The sequence below is a fragment of the Brachypodium distachyon genome, chromosome 1 (assembly GCF_000005505.3).
Source record: "Brachypodium distachyon strain Bd21 chromosome 1, Brachypodium_distachyon_v3.0, whole genome shotgun sequence".
Classification (NCBI taxonomy): domain Eukaryota; kingdom Viridiplantae; phylum Streptophyta; class Magnoliopsida; order Poales; family Poaceae; genus Brachypodium; species Brachypodium distachyon.
Window position 1 is genome coordinate 41,664,329 of NC_016131.3, and position 16,924 is coordinate 41,681,252.

The 16,924-nt window shown below is 45.3% G+C and overlaps 3 protein-coding genes across 5 annotated transcripts; 1 reads left to right on the plus strand and 2 right to left on the minus strand.

Moving 5' to 3' along the window:
• Positions 1–152: 152 nt before the first annotated feature.
• LOC100832022 (heat shock factor-binding protein 1) lies at positions 153–2,401 on the minus strand. The gene is made up of 5 exons (XM_003563916.4): positions 2,243–2,401; positions 1,698–1,751; positions 1,438–1,461; positions 1,309–1,351; positions 153–526 (listed from the first exon to the last, which is right to left on the minus strand). The coding sequence occupies exons 1-5, from the start codon at positions 2,276–2,278 to the stop codon at positions 393–395; spliced, it is 291 nt and encodes a 96-aa protein (XP_003563964.1). The 5' UTR covers positions 2,279–2,401; the 3' UTR covers positions 153–392.
• Positions 2,402–6,502: 4,101 nt separating this feature from the next.
• On the plus strand, positions 6,503–13,160 carry LOC100831717 (probable transcription factor GLK1). Of its 3 annotated transcripts, XM_024457389.1 has the most exons (9): positions 6,503–7,300; positions 7,423–7,563; positions 8,151–8,528; positions 8,624–8,692; positions 8,812–8,925; positions 9,082–9,227; positions 10,834–11,054; positions 11,816–11,878; positions 12,923–13,160. In XM_024457389.1, the coding sequence occupies exons 1-9, from the start codon at positions 6,728–6,730 to the stop codon at positions 12,940–12,942; spliced, it is 1,725 nt and encodes a 574-aa protein (XP_024313157.1). In that variant the 5' UTR covers positions 6,503–6,727; the 3' UTR covers positions 12,943–13,160. The 3 variants fall into 3 exon arrangements, with proteins under 3 accessions (XP_024313157.1, XP_014752396.1, XP_024313158.1); XM_024457390.1 differs by lacking the exon at positions 10,834–11,054 and having other exon boundaries at positions 6,513–7,300; positions 12,923–13,153; XM_014896910.2 differs by lacking the exons at positions 9,082–9,227; positions 10,834–11,054 and having other exon boundaries at positions 6,505–7,300; positions 12,923–13,157.
• Positions 13,161–14,352: 1,192 nt separating this feature from the next.
• LOC100834370 (protein trichome birefringence-like 19) lies at positions 14,353–15,681 on the minus strand. The gene has a single exon (XM_003560772.4). The coding sequence runs from the start codon at positions 15,679–15,681 to the stop codon at positions 14,353–14,355; it is 1,329 nt and encodes a 442-aa protein (XP_003560820.1).
• Between the last annotated feature and the right edge of the window lie 1,243 nt (positions 15,682–16,924).

The window sequence follows — 16,924 nt, forward strand, 5'->3', positions numbered from 1 at the left end:
TGTCAAAATATCACATGTATCTAGACTCCATGTCTGAGAAGAATTTCCTCTGGTTTGTCGAGTTGCTTGCTCACGACGAACCTCAAGTCCTCGGAATAGATAAGACTAGGAGCTCTGACGACCAAGCGAGTCAAGCAACCACTATTGTCGTCTACTGTAAAAAAAAAGACTACTATTATCATCACGCTCCGGTGCACCCATAGGACGACAGTGATGGAATCATTTCGGTAATTAACAGAGCACTCATCAAACATCATGAATCAAGTGAGAGCTCCCAGAACAGCTACTGTATTTCTGAGATGCATACAACCATGCTAATAACCGACAGACACTTTGTTAACGCCGAAGATGTTGGCATAGAATCAAAGCCTGCCATGACCTGCCTGCTTGGCTCAAGAAGAGCTGTCTGCTGCCTTCGGTTCCTCATCGTTCACCTTAGTCGGTGTCATACCGTCAGCACCAATCTCGGCCTTCAGGTCATTGATGCTCATCTCCAATTCATCAATTCTTGTACCCATTTCATCTAGTAAGTGCTTGTTAAGGATAATAATATAAGTGCACATATTTATACAATACATCAAGTTGCTCGAATCAGGAAGCTGTTGCAAAGAGCTATCACTTTGAAGGTAGAGAAATGGTGTGAATGCTGGTAACAACTATGGTTCTGTTCACACTTACTCTTGGTAGTCCCCAGTCCCACTTAAGTAAAAGAAGTTGTCCCAGACATCATTCATACTACATGTGTGCTTGCACAAAGGTTTTGGGAAGTTATGAAACTCCAAAACAAGGAGGCATTTTGCAGAGGTTTGAAAATAGTACTGTACTACATACTATACTACCTCCAGTTCACAAAAAGTGACATTTTGGACATTCCTTCAATCAAACTCTGACCACCAATATTGTTTTAAACATTTAGATCAGAAAACTGGAAAAGTATATGTATAGATTAGTCTTGGAAAGTATCTTTAAAGTATTATATTTTTGTTGGGTATTATAAATATACTACGATATAAACTAGGGGTAAAAGTTAGATCTTGAAGAACATGTCAATGTCAACGCCGAAAATGTCACATGTGTGCGCATGGATAATCCTGCCAATTTAGTTCACAAATCTGCCTTTTTAGGATTTTAAGTTACAACAGATATCAGGGTCAAGGACTTGCACTATAATATGGCATGTGACTAATGGACAAATCAGCAATCTAGTACAACATGAGTATATAGTTGTCAAATGTTCTACTCGTGAAAGAAAAACAGAATGCATGCAACAGAATAAACTGAAAGTGTAATAGTAGTTCAGAAGGATATTCTTTGAAATGATGTTCTCTGACATAGTTTGAAACCTTGTTTGCTGCAAGAGTTCAGATCTTCAGATTCAGTAAAAGAGAAGTAAGTGGACTTGCACATAATGCACTGCAAACAAAAGTAAGAACTCACCATCTGCACTAGAAGGTTTTGCACCTGCAAGGAGTGGACAAAAGCAAAAGATTAACATCTGAATAGCAATTCAAACCAGCAAGACAACTCAAATTTACTACTCCCTCCGTCCAACAAAAGATGTATCAAGTTTGTCAAAATTTGGATGTATCTAGACATGACTTAGTGTACAGATGCATTCAAATTTAGTCAAAGTTGAGACATCCTTTGTTGGACGGAGGAAGTATATATATAAACTCAAAACAAGATCTAATACATACAAAAGCGGTCATATCGGCAGTGCTCTGGGCTGATCCGTCCGAATCCTGTTCTGCCTGTAATTGAAAATGAATGTATTAATTGAAAAAACTTACAAAAACCAGGTTAACCCTATGGCCATGAAATCGGCTAGATGAATACTGCAGATTCACAGGGCACCGATCTCTACAGATTATAACTGTATTGCATGTTCCCATGAACATTACCTTGTTAAGACAGATAACTACTGCAACGGGACATTTCACCTGTTAAACAAAAGGCACCTACTCTATTGTACCAAACGGAAGCTACCCCGTAATCTCTACGAGCGCCCAGGGAGCGGAAGATCCAACAGCACCGGTAAAAATTGCACGCACTAGAGGAACCATGCAGGTATAAGCGCGGAAGAACCGGCGGAAATGGCAGCCCATCGTTTCTTCGAGCTGTTCGCAGGAACCAGGGGCCAGGGGTTGCGCGATTCGGTGTAACTCCTGAAATGGCGTTCGTGGCCTCGAGGATGACAAGACGGGGGTCGTTGGTGGGAGAGGAGGAAGGGAGAGTTGCTAACCTTGATGGGGATGCCGCCGGGATTGGGAGCAGCCATTGCCGGCGGCCGGTGGAGACGTCCGAACAGATCCGCACGTCGTCTTTCGCTGGGATTTTGGGGATTTGTGGATTCTCAATTTCTCAGGTAAGAATAAGAAAGTGGGGATTTGCGGCAGGAGCGAGCCGGTGGACCTGCTCCGTTGATCCAAAATGCTTTTGGCCCGCGTGCAAGTCTACGGATGGGCTTGGCTAAAGTAAAGGTTCGTTTGGCATTTGGGCTTGGCTAAGGTACAGGTCTGTTTCGTTTAGGGTCCAAACGAAACTAACCACGTCAAAACTTTGCTTCTAGGTGTTCGAGCAGGGTGTCAGATTGCAATAATTTTACCGAAGTCTCGGCGTACTTCGTGTTGCGAAGATTGGTACCATGAAAAATATTATTTTGATAGGTTTCAATGTAAATTCTTAGTTATATGAATTACTTTGTAGTTTTTTGGATTTTTTATCCAAATCTTCGTACCTGTAATGGATGTCAATTTTGAATAAAATTACATGTGATTCTAAAAAAGACTTCGGTGCTCATATTTTTAGCCAAATATATTAGTACGAAGAAAAAAATTAAATCGGCTAAAGAGCACAAACAAACTATTTTTTTGGCAATCAAGGAGGAGCTACTTTCTCTGTTTGTAAATGTGTGTATTTGATATTTCACAATCAATGTGCATCTCCGGCCACATAACTTCTTGAACTCGTTTTTTTGTCTAATAAATCATCTTATTAAGTGGTTTAGGTTCTTATTTGGATTTGTTCACCCACCTTTGACCGGTGACGTGGCAAGGCGATCATGCACCTGATTCACTCCTCTTCCTCCATGCAATCGCCTCTAGCTATTTTCGCCCATCCTTCTCTGTTGCAGTTGGCCACGCTTTAGACGTTGCGGTCCGGAGAGTGGGAGCTGCGGGAGGGACGTGCAACGAAGTTGCCTCGACATGGGATGGGCATATGTGTCATCTCTGGTGTCGGACTGGTCTCAACAAGTGAAGAGCTCACGGTGCGGGGTCAAGCTTGAGCTTGCGAGGAGGTGCTGCCCGGTCCCTTCGGCAGTGCTGGACTGGTTCGACGAAGAGAGCGGGCGTGGATGGGTCACAATAGGCTCGGGATTGACCTACCTTTCGACCAACACCGACGCCTCCTCCTCCCGCCGATGACAATGGCATCTCCAGTTCTCCACCACCAATGCGCGCTGCTGATGTCTCTATGGTGCAACCATTCCCATGCTCTTGGACTCGATCGTCGATCTCATTGCTCCTGCTGACTCGCCGTCACAACAGGGACAAGATGTGCATGTGTCCTCTTTGCTGGCCCACGATGACGACATGGTATGCTCGGAGATGGTGGAGGAGTGCAAGAGTGGACGCCTCTGTCACAGACTCGAACAGACGAACAGACTTCGCAAAGGCTGACTCTTATTTAAAATTTGCTTGTGTGGAGGAAAGAGAGATATGAGAGAGAAGAGAACTGACTCTTCACAAAGAGTCAGACTCTTAAGGCAAGAATCGCTAAGAGTCAGCTAAAAGTTAGCTAAGACTTGACCTTTTAACCATTGCACAACCTCTCATCGAATGTTAACAAATCATCTAGAGTCAGTTTAAAGAAAAGTCATTGCACGTATTATTTTACTATTGACTTTAGATGACGTGAAGAGTAAGTACTGACTCTAACATTGTGGATATGCGCTAACCATCCTAAATGGACCTAAAACTGATTTCGGGGTTTTATCCGGTAGTTAGGATTTAAGAGTCCAAATTAGACCAAAATGAAATTGAGGCGGTTATGTGGCTAGAGACATAGATTTGAGGATGAAATATTGACTTGTTTTGACTTTCTATATTATGACCACTACCGGCAAAAATTTATTTGGATTACTCAGGTGAAAATAATATCATCAGATTATGCATGATTTTTTTGCTATAAAACAAAATCTTAAATATACACATGCGTACAAAAAGTACCGGTCAATGATACATGCTATAAGCCTATATATCGTATCGACCAGGCTCTTTTCCGTGACAGAATTTTTTTTTATCATCGTGGCGAATTGTGTCTCCAATACTCCAAGCATTTCTCTTTTCGGTGTACCAATTTTTTCGTCAAAATACAGTTCGAGAAATAAGAAGGTTTTCGTGTTATCCCTATACAAGATAGAAGCACAAAACTGGATATACACACCCTGAACCTGTCCCTGCAGTCTCTAAGTCAAAACAGAAACTGCAGTATCTCAACATACTGATTTTTTCAGTTTTGTTAATTGCCAGCTAGCAGTTTCTCCATTTGCTTGCACTCATTTTTCTGGCGAGCACGTTGATATCAATTTTTGTCCATCTGTTTTTCCTTTCAGTTTTTAATTTTGGTGCAGGTTTTCGGCAGGTGTCGGTGGTGCTGTAGCAAATTGCTTCCGATCCGGGGTGAATGTAAAATATTTTCATCGAATTTCCAGGCTAGAAGTCTTTATGAAAAGAGAGGAAGAAAGAAGAGCACTTCATATCAACAATGTAAAGTCTCCAAGCACCAGTTTTATTTGGCCAGATGCACTGAGTATACTATCTTGGCCTCAATCAAACTCGGTGTTTTCAGTATCATCATTGTTCTATGGAGCCACTGCAGGTGTAAGGAAGGCGGCTTGATCTTTCATATTTAGATATTTGAGAAATATATTAACTTGTTATTGTTGTTGTGTTAGTAAACTAAATGAACCCACCATTAGATGCTAAGTATCAAGGAACAAGGATCTGTATTATAAGATATACCATGGAACTTCCAAAAACAATTTTTTTTTGGAAAACTAGCAGGAGAGATGCTAAGATTCGATTAAGAAGAAGGGCCGATGACCAAGTACAAAGTTATAGGAAACAAAAAGAGAAAACACGCCCCCATCACATGTAGAAAAACTCAGCCGGGGTAAAAAGGGATCAGGCCACCCGCCAATTTCCATAGGGAAGCTTCCTCTCGGATGCGTGAGAACAAACCACAGGGGGACAGCTTAGCGTCTTCAAAAGTACGTTATAGCGTATGTTATGCTCTTTACGAGCAGGGGCTGAGGCACGAACAACTTATATGGGGACCATAGCAGAAAAGATGATTATTTAAGGGGCCAAAGAACAAAATTGCAGGGACTTAAATGGATTTATGAATCTTAGGGGGCTCAAGAACAGAACTTACAAAACTGCAGGAACTTACGCTGCTAGTTCCCCTACCTCCGATAGTGTTTACGAGGATGCCAATGAACTTATCTTGTTAAGTTGATGTTTGTTTCCAATTTTCAGTAGTTTTTATCATTTATCATTCTTTTTAATCATGTCATTATCAATTACTCTTAGTAGTGTCTTTATGCATCTTCAGTAGTTTTGGATAGAACTGAAGGGGTAGAGATCGAAATGAAAAGAGCAAAGACTGTTGTAGGTACGTTCAAGCCGAGCTCGGCGAGCTGGACCGAGCCGGACCGAGCTGAGCCTACAAAAACGGCACGACAAATCTTCAGGCCGAGCCGAGCTCAGCTCGGTCCAGCTCGACGAGCTCGTGGGTTTGGTCCACGGGCGGCCTGGCGCCGCCCTTCTCGAATCGCTCGGCCCAGCGGCCCAGCCCAACAGTTGTTAGGTTTTTATCTCTGCTCGCGCACTCTACACTGTTTTTTTCCTGTTACGCCAGGTAATTTGATAACATGACTATAGATCAACCATACACTTTTCTAATGCACATTTGTCCATTTACCACTGCATAAATCAACATTATGCACATACATCACGCACAAATTTTGTACCACTAGCAATTCTTAAGTTGCCATAAAGATATATAGCTAGGATTTGTCTACGGACCCCTAGTCCTTTAAGAAAGTCTGTTAGTAGTACTAAAATTGCTAGCGCAGATGACTAGTGATATGAAGGAGCTAGTCCATTTCCAAGCACAAAACGCGCCGGCCGGGTCCCAAAGACATCCACGAGCAGAGAGCCAGAGGCAGCATGCACGGCAGTCTCCAGGCGATATACATGTAGCCGCTGTCAGCTTTTGTTCGCTTCTCTGTCGCCTTTGTCTCACGGGATCTGCTCTATCCTCCTTCTCTCGCTCTCCGTGAGTTCGTTCGTAATGGCCGGAAACATACCAATAATACTAACAATAGGGAAATATGCTTCCTCTAAAAAAGCCTCACCCACACACTGGCCTCAATAATTCGCGGAAGCGACCAAGCTGCACTTGCGCTCGCGGACAAGGCCACCCATGGAACGAATCGGGCAAATCTTCGCGAGCTTGTGGCCTCCGTGCGTCCTCCCCTGGCCCAACCTCCCCTTAATTATACTCCCCGGCCGGGCAAACATACTTGCCTTCTTAGCGGATATATACAACTCCTACTCAAAATAGCAACATTGAATCATCAGTTTAGAAGCAGAAGCCCGGTGGTGTGACCTAACATACCATTGCTTGCTCCCTTTACATTGTAGTATTTGTGATTGTTGAGATGCTCGCCGTGTCGACGCCGAGGTGCGGCGCCGATGCGGAGGATCAGCGCGCTGTGGAGCTGGAGACGGCTGGGGCTCACTTTGACATGGATCAGTTGGACTTCACGGTCGATGACATAGATTTTGGGGACTTCTTCCTAAGGCTAGAGCACGGCGATGCGCTGCCGGACCTCGAGGTCGACGACGACCCGGCCGCAGATATCTTCTCTGATTTCGAGGCGGCGGTAGCCACCGGCGGCGCCGTCGAGGAGTTGCAGGACCAGGAGGTGCCCTGTGACGAGCTGCTGCCGGGTTCTCTTCTTCATGACGACGTCGGTTCTGTCAGCCCAACCGGCGGCGGTGTCATCGGCGCCGTCGAAAACATGGCGTTTGCTGAGGCAGCTGACGATGGAGAGAAGGAAGGGTGCAATCAGGCCATGGAGGATGGGAATGTGAATTGCAACGTCGGTGGCAATGGAGCCGCCATGGAAGACGCAAAATCGCCGTGTTCAACAGCGTCGTCGTCCCAGGAGGCTGAGAGCCGGCATAAGTCGTCGAGGAAGAAGAACTCTCACGGAAAGAAGAAGGCCAAGGTACAAAACCTTTACATATATTGGCCATATGTGGATTTTGGAAGCTTAAAATGCTATATATAGGAAGTACGGAGTATCATGTTTAAGCCTAGTGGCCGGTATTAAATAAAGATGTCCTGCAGGTGGACTGGACGCCGGAGCTTCACCGGAGGTTTGTGCAGGCGGTAGAGCAGCTCGGAATCGACAAGGCAGTGCCATCAAGGATACTAGAGATCATGGGAATCGACTCCCTCACTCGGCACAACATAGCAAGCCATTTGCAGGTGCGTGCAAGGCATGGAACTTGAAAGTTGAAACCATTTAATAATACTTCTGTGCCTCTAAGCTAGTATCACACTATTTTCACTGTATTAATTTATAATGAAACATCATTAAAATTGTACCACAGTTTATTAGATGGACGGTTGGAAGTTTAGAATTTGGAGTAGTAGCACCTTCGGTTATGTAAAATATTTACAGTTTCTCTCTTTCTCCTGTTTTTTCTTATAATTCCAGTAGATTTGTTGACTCTAAATTGTACTTAAAGTTTTGTATCTTTATTTTTCTTATATTTTTTTTTGTTCGGTTAGGCACGTACTTAGGCTAAATTGAAGACTAGCCCAAAGTTTAAAAAAAAAGAATCATACGTGCAAGATATCAACAAACTAACGAAAAGCCTCTGCAGTGAAAACTAAATACTCATACGGATGTATGATAAAAAAACAATACCAAAAAAATTTAGCAACGACTGGATGAAAATCAAGGATAAAGAAGAAGTGATTTCGATTTACAAATTTTTCTACGAAATTTAGAAATTAATAGACAACGCCTAAGCCTAACTAAGTGTTGTGTACTATGTATCTTGTTGCAGAAGTACCGGTCTCACCGGAAGCACATGCTTGCCCGGGAGGCGGAGGCGGCAAGCTGGACGCAACGACGGCATGCCTACGCCGCCGGAGGACCTGCAGGAGCTGCGAAGAAGCAGGAGACGAGCATGTGGACAGTGCCAACCATCGGCTTTTCGCCGTCGCCAGCTCCTCTTCCTCCGCCGCCGCCGCCGCCGCACCCTGCGATGCAGCATTTTGCACGGCCGCTGCACGTTTGGGGCCACCCATCGACAGACCCGCACTCTCCCCGTGTGGCAGTGTGGCCGCCGAGGCACCCGGCCACGCCGCGCGGTCCTGTGCCGCCGCCGCCGCCGTCGTGGGCTGCCCCGCCCCCTACTTTCTGGCATCACCCATACATGAGGGTAAGTACACTATATGACTGCCTGGATTGGAGGCTACAAAAGTTTATGGCACTAGCTTGCTTCTTCTTACATTACGTGCTGTTTTGCTTCCTCAGGGGCCAGCACATGCATATATGCCGGCAACTCATGGGACTCCTTGCGTGGCAATGCCGATGGCACCGGCGGTGAGCGATTTTACTTTGGCATGATTATTAATCAGCTCAAGTGATATATATCAGTGGTGTGAATTTCATTATTATTCTACAACTATTAATTGGTGAGATGACTAATTTTGCCGTTCCAGAAATTTCCTGCTCCACCGGTCGCCGGTGTTATGCCGTGCCCAGTCTACACGCCCCTCTCAGCACCAGCGAGCAAGAAACAACAAGATTCCCAGCTCCAACTACAGGCACAACCGGTAAGTATATATGTCGTATATACACTTGAGCATTGCCATTTATCGCAGGAAAATCGAGCTTACATATCTAAGACAAGGGAAAAGATTAAGCTGTTGGGGATATAAGTTGACCAAGTCTTAACTAATAACTGAACCTTTTGGGGAATTTTTTTTCAGTCAAATGAGAGCATAGACGCGGCTATTGGTGATGTTTTAACCAAACCGTGGCTGCCACTGCCCCTTGGGCTGAAGCCTCCTTCTCTGGGTAGTGTCATGGGCGAGCTTCAAAGGCAAGGCGTATCCAATGTCCCTCAAGCTTGCGGGTAAATGCTGGAAAGATGCATCCGCAATCCATGACTGCGCCGTTCGATTCACTATAACGAGAAAAAAATCGCCGACATGTCCTTGTTTTTTGGGAGGTTCCGTAGGCCTCTCTCTCTTAATTAGCTACGTTTTGTGAACCCCTCTCTCTCTCCGTTTGCTTGTGCATAATTCTGTCTGAAATATCGGGTAAAGGACCGTATAATAATTCCTGGACGAATCTGGTCGATGGCTGGAACTCTCATTCCAGAGATAAATAATAAGCCAAGGGGCGAAAGTGATCCCTATTCGGTTCTGTTAAATTTAAGTCGCCTGATATTTAGTTAGAGATACTTGATTTTTAGCCATCAGATGTTATTTAGTTTTAAAATTTGGAACGAACGATGGGAAGAGGAGAATGAAATTGGGCATCCAGATACTATACATCAACTGATATTTAAGCATTTTGTTTAAAAATAGGCACCTAAAATATATCCGCACCCACGGGTAACCGTAAAGTACATTGTGTGTCCCATTCTGATTCTGATTTGTACATCTCGAATAACTTCAATATCGACGCACACATGTCACGTTTATACACCTTCACTTAATGTTGGCATTTAACATATGTCGTGCTGAGACATCTTGTACCGTTTGCTTTCCACATGCTGTGTATCCATTGATGCAGAGGCCGAGGCTTTCCCCCTTTCAAAAAAAAAACTGCTACGCGCCTACGCGTATATTCAGGGAAATGCTCATGACCCAAATAGAAATATTATGGTACCTGCCCTGGGCTCGGGTCCAACCAACCTTGATCTTGTGTGGCTGTGGAATCTTCATAAGCGCAGTGGTTTTGATGGAGGCTCAGCAAGGCTGCGTTTGGCATTGTGGTGGATTATCATAATTCCGTTTGTTTCACCCGCTTATTGCTATTTGCGTGTTTGGCTAACCAACTTTTCGCTACTTTAGTGTGTATTTTTTTCACAACTATAACATCCCAAATTTTCAAAACCTTTCATAATGCATTGCATTCCATTAGCATCATGTCACCTTTGCGTTTCACCACATTTAAAACCATGAAAATTAACTCAGGAAAATCCAATAACCAAGTTTCTTTTTATTGAATCTTGCCTTTTACTTCTCTTTTGCCAATTGGATTTTTTGACCCATTAGGGTGATGTTAATAAAGGCGGTTTAATGCATGATTATGCTACCCCATATTTTGGTATTTCATTTTGGATTCGAAACACTACAAATGTTATTAGTTATAAAGCCCTAAAGGCAATTTCATAGGAAAAAGTATTTTTATATATTTTATTTGGAGAGAATTCTTATCCCAAAAGTTGAATCATATGAAGATATGATTTTACAAATTTTCTTGCATTTTATTTGACTCAATTTGGAGTTTTGAATCAAAAGTTTAGTTCAAAACCAGTAAATCCTAGCCGCCATCTTCTGGTGCTTCCTTCTCCTCTCTAAATTGCTCGCCGGAAAGTTTCGGACACCGCCGCGTTTTGAAGTCGCTGCCGACTAACCGGTGAATCCTAGCCGCCATCTTCTGGTGTTTCCTTCTCCTCTCTTCTTTGCGCACGCCGTGACGTGCTCGCTTTTGTTTCTTGTGCACTGTAGCGCCCGACCCGACCTGACCGAAGCTCCACGCCGCCGCCGCCGGGAACCCGAGTTCCACCGCCCGTCTCCGGCCACCCTGAGGAGGAACCCGCCGCCAGGAGGACCGCCACGACACGCCGCTTCTTCCCCGCCGTTTCCCGAGCTCCGAGGATCGCCAGAACACCCGCGCCGCCGTTTCCCGCACCACCGCCGCCGCCGGAAACCTAGCACCACCGCCGGAGGTAAGGCCGACGCACCCTGACCGTCCAATCTTCTTCTACGGTTGAGATTAGATCACTTAAGTGCAGGGGTACCCGTAGATCTGAGCCGTCCATTTTATGTGGATCCGACGGCTGCCTTTTATTCCATTCCCGAACCGGTACCAACCAATTAGGAGCTGCCACGTGTCACCTTTTTAATTAAATGTTTATTCCCCGGCCGAATTAAAAAGGAAAACTTGCAGAAACACCCCTGGTTATTCAAATGTTCATAACTTTTAAACCGTTTGGCCAAAATTTATGTTCTGCACCTTTCTGGAATCCTCATGGCATGTAGATTCTTTTGGCACTGTTCAATTTTGAATTTGAATAACTGTAACAGAACCAAATTGCAGAATGGTTAACTATGGTTTATAATTCTTATGAAATGTTTTAAAACTATTTTGAACCTGTTATCATTTCGAAAAATGTCTAAAATATAATCCCTGTCCAGTAGGATCAGAGAGAGAATTATTTTGTAAATAATCTTGCAGTACCAAACTATTTTGTTCCATGCCTTCTAAAAACCCAATAAGCTATTATTAAATCTTATTTTGATTCTTGCACATTGAGTACCTTCTTAATGTTTTATAATCTGTCCAATCCTTTGAAAAGTTCTTTAAAACAGAAACTAAAATTGTTAATACTAAAATCAAGCTAGGTGTGCATCATTGTAGCTATTGCATCATGGCATACTCTTTGCATTGAATCGCATGTTTATGTGTATTTGTGCTTGTTTGTTTTAGATTGTTCGGAGTGTGAACCTTGTTGTTGCGAAGAGTGCGGAAACTACCACAGCTTTGAACAAGGCAAGTCACTTTGATCATTTCCCTAATATGTTTACTATGCACTAGATGTTTTATTAGTTGCATGATGAATATTATTTGTATCTCTTGCTAGCTATGAATCCCAGGTAGTGTAGTTTTTATCCGTGCCATTACCTTGCTACCAAATTGCTACAGTTTGTAGTTGAATGCTATGCTATGGTAGTATCGTGGGGAAAATTACTACATCATGATAATATTGTGTTATGGAGAAAAGCTGAGTTTTACTTAGAGTATGGCAAAACAACTTAATTGTTAATGAACTATCCTGGGTGGACGGCTTTGAGATTTTGGATGTTATGCGGCGTCAGGTCCATGTCTATAGGTCCATTTCTATGAGTCGTCTCGCCATGTCTATGGGAGCGCCTGCGTCGCAAAATGTGGAATGCTACCCGGGGTAAATAGAGACTGGACTAGTTTCCTGTTTAGTAGCTTCCAGTACAACCACATGGTAATATGGGCTCTGCCAACATTGAGTAAGTTGTTTCAACCTAGGCTCGAGGTGATCGTGATGATGTAGCCGTGTAGGTGGGAGCGGGTCCCTCGGTATGGGTCTGGCGGATTACTTCTGAAAGTCCTGTAATCGATGCCGTTGCTAGTCTACCCTGAGGACAGTAAGGGATTAACACGTCGATTTCTTGTGGGTAAAGTGTACAACCTCTCGAGAGTGTCAAACTAAGTACTTAGCCGTGTCCTCGGTCATGGACATTTATGAGCAGCTAGATTAGGGAGCTGCAAGGAAAGTCTCGCTCACTCTAATTTCTTAATTAAAATGAATGGTTTGAACTTGGGTTTATGAGCATTGATGTGTCTACTCAATGTCCATAGTTTAATAGGAGCATTGGTGTGTCTACCCAATGTCCAATAGTGATAAAATTATTTGGTTAAAATGAAGCTTTTATGCAAATAGCCTGAACTCCACCTTGCCATAAATATGCATGTACTTGATAGGTGCTGTTATATCAAATTGTGACCTTGCCAATGCATTCCATGTATTGACCCTAGTGGCTGCATCGTTTAATGATGCAGGAAGTTCTGACGAAGAGTAAGGGTACGTTATGGTCTTTGGGTTTCGAGCCTACATTCCAACACGCTACCACTGTGGTGTTGATGTGACTCTTGTATCTTCGTTTTCCGCTATAGTACTTTTCGTTTATTTTCAGCTAACACATGGGGTTATGCGAGTTTGTAAGCACTCTTAAATTCTGGATACCGCGTTGTAATATTTTGAGACCTTTGTTTTATGATATTACATCTTAAAATTGTGTGTGCTAGTGAGTCGATCCAGGGACTAGCACTTAAGCACAGAGATCGAATCCTTTTATGAGCGCGGTCGCTTCAGATGGTATCAGAGCATTGTGTTGCCTGTAGGAACGTGACCCTAGTATGGACAAAACCAAAAGAGACCTTAGGATTATTCTATGCATTTCATACGCCTTTGAGTTTGCATATTAAATTTTATTCATATTCATCCACACTTGCAGATCATATCATTGTATAGTACATGCATACTACATGTGTTCCTTCATACTACACTTGCAATATTATCCCTCCATATGCATCTTCAGATTATTATTCTTTGTACTTGCATGATTATTTTCAGACCATTGTTAGCATCGACTTAGAATTAGTTATTTTTTAGTCACCTTAGAAATAGCAAAACCAGTTAAAATAACATTATGAGGTAGTACCTTCTAGCATATCGGTGGTGCAGATGCTAGGAGAGAAATATAATTCTTCTTTGAGAAAGTAGGGACAATAGTTGATCGAATGGTTCAGATGACATACTGAATGGTTTCTCGACCAAACTAGGAACGCCAGGGGAGGCGCTAGTGATTTCAAGGGACCACAACTTTTCAGACAGATATTCTCAGAAAACATTCATCTAGCAAATTAAGCCATTTGACATGATCTTTGACAGCTGTGGCCCACTGTCACGTTACACATATCAATCCCTGACCCGTTTTATTTGCCACATGGGCTTTCGATCTAGCGGGCCAGGTTGGGTGGGAAGCTTACTTGACAAATATAACGGGCCAGGGTTGACATGCGGCAGTCAAAAATCGTGTTAATTGCTTAATCTGTCAAATTATAGTTTCCTGAAAAGGTTTGTCCCAAAAGTTGTAATTCCTCGAGACAGTCATAGTGGTGATTCTATGAAAAGCTTAAGCTTGACGAAAAAAGGTTTTCTGAAATTTACTACTAAATCTTTGTCCCGTGACAATCGAGTGGTCTGGCATTAGGTGACTGGCAGATGGTATTTGAACAAAGCCATCTGGGTTTCAAGTCTGAACTTAATAACAACCATTTGCTGCTCATGTTCCCTCTCTAAGTGTACAACAGCAGGACAGATGATAGAATCCGTTTTGCTATTTCTCGTGCGACTATTTCTAAGCTTGGAAAATATGCTTTAAAACCTATGTCGTATGGTGAAGAACAGAGGACCCCAGGATGTGTGCCTAACCGTCCAAGATCTGAAGCAGCAGCTCGTTCCACACATCGATCGGCCCCGGTAAGCACCAGTGCAGGCAATCGACGTCGAACCCATCGTGCTGGCCAGGGCCATGGCCGTACCGCCCTGGATGCCCGTCCGGCCGGCGCAGCATCATCCCCGTCACATCCATCAGCCTGAGCCGCACGGCACCGCCGCTCCTTCTCGCCTCCTTCGCCGCCGCTCTGAACTCCTCCACCTGAGCCCTGTAAAACCCAGCCTCTGGTTCCACCATCTCCGCCGTCCGGTCCCGGCCCAGCGGCCGCGTGCTCGGGCACTCGCCCCCGTCGAACCACCCGCCCTTCTCGTAGTGCGTCGGCGCCACCGTCCGCAGCACCGCCGTCCCCTCGAACCCGTGCTCCCCACGCGCCAGCGCCCGCAGCACGGTCCGGAACGCCACGCGCTGCGCGTGCTCCGGAGAGAGCTCGGTGCCGGTGACGTTGTCGGCATCCTTGGCGCTGCAGCCGTGGCAGCCGACGACGTGGCCGCCGCGGTAGTACACGGCCGGGCGCCGGAACCAGTGCGACGCGGAGAGGACCACGTAGTCGTGCTCCTTGGCGGCCGACATCCACCGCTCGTCGGGCTCGTCGAGGTGGAGGTCGCTCGGGCCGGCGAACACCTCCCCTTGCCGGGCCGGGCCCGGCGCCGTCGATTCCGGGCCGTCTGATGTCAGACGCCAGCGGATCTGGAACGGCGTCCAGAAGAAGGAGACGGCGAAGTCGTGCGCTTCGAACCACCACTGCTCGAATCCCGTGCTATGCCGTTTCGTCGGGGTCTCCAGCTCCGAGAGGGTGCACACGAGGGAGAGCACGTGGCTGCTGGCCAGCGAGTCCCCGACGAAGAGGATCGACCTCCCCCGCACGGCCCGGAAGAACCGCGCCGCGTCGAAACGCTCCATGAGCTCGCCGCAGCCGGCGTCGGCGGCGTCGGGTCGCCATTTCCACTGGAGGAACTCGAGGCTGGGCTTGCCGTGCTTCATGCAGTTCTGGTAGTCCTGGATGAAGCCGCACGTCGCGTTCGTGTAGTGCGGCCGCAAGCTTGGGTCGTGGACCCACTCGCCCCGCGTGGCGTCGCATGCCGTGGCGGCGGCCTTGCCGGATGATGAGGTGGTGGTGGGTGTGGGTGGTGATCGGAGGGGGCCGAGGAAAACGAAACAGAGTGTGCCGGTGGCGAAGAAGACGATGGCAACGGCAGCGCCGGGGACGGGCGCGGTCTTGTGAATGGCATGGCGCCTACGGCGGCCTTCGGTACCCCTAGTGAGTAGACCGCGGAGCATGCCGCGGAGGGAAGGAATCATCGGAACTTCGGAAGGTTCTTCGACTCTTTGAGTTATGGAATGTGGATCACAACCGATCTAGTGTATCTCTGCGCGCTGCTGCAAATCAGGAAAGTGCGTTTATAATCGGAACGAATCAGCCAGCAAGCAAGTTACGGAAGGTCGATCGCCATCTCCATTGACATCAACAAGTCAACCCAAGATATACTCCAGATTGGGAGTATTACTCGATCCCAACGTGGTGACCATGTGGGCGCCCGATATAGAAGTGCCACAAGTACGCTCGTTGTTTATGTTTCTTGACAGATTTATACACGTTGACGTTTTTGTTCAGAAACAAATAAACAGTCTGTCCCCACATGGCCGGAAGGTCGGAAGGGATTAAGCTTTGGTTTGCACGAACTTTTCAAACCGAAAAGTGACAGCCTCTATCATCTCCTTCCAATCTTCTAGGCATGTCTTCCGGTCTTCCCTGCTGCCATTCAGACCGGATACTCTAGCGGATACTCCCTTCTCGAGACACTAGAGATGGCCACTGAATTTTGGCAAATGCTAAAAAAATTAAGGTCACCAAATTTTTGGAAATCATTTCGGTATGATCTCTATGGGAATTGACTGAATTTAGATGAATTTTACCAAACTTAAATTTTCTTTGAATCCTGATGGAGTGGCTCTGCATGTCAGATCTATCCACTTAGTGCGCTCGGCCGCGAACTGGTGTCGCGTAGCCAACTTGAGCACAGACGACCCCCGTTCAAAATTTCAACACAAATTTCAAGTTTTTTGGTTATTCAAACCAAAAAAATTCATCACATTTAAGTTGCTCAAAACCTGTCTAATTTCAATGAAATTTGGTCAAGCTAATACCAGAATGATTTTTAAATTTTCATAATTTTTTGTAACCTCTATAATTTTAGGGTTGCCGAAATTTTAAACCCATGTCAAAAGAGTACCTATAATATGAAGATTCACGTAGGCTGACACGTGACCCCACTCTACCAAAATGACAAAAATCTGTGACCTGGGTCTAACTCGAGTAGTCTGGTTTTTTATGGGGAAACCAACCCACACAAGTTCAAGTATTAGACTTGACATGGGTGTCGCATTTTCCTGAATTATTTCAGAATTTAACCGACGCTGTTCTTTCAGTGGTAGGTGACGTACTCGTCAATAGTGAGGCGCATGCTGTGACTTCGTCAATCTCTCAAAATCAGCCGGTCCAGTCTCTCGGAGGTGCTCATAGGGGTAGGTGTGCGTGTGTGCG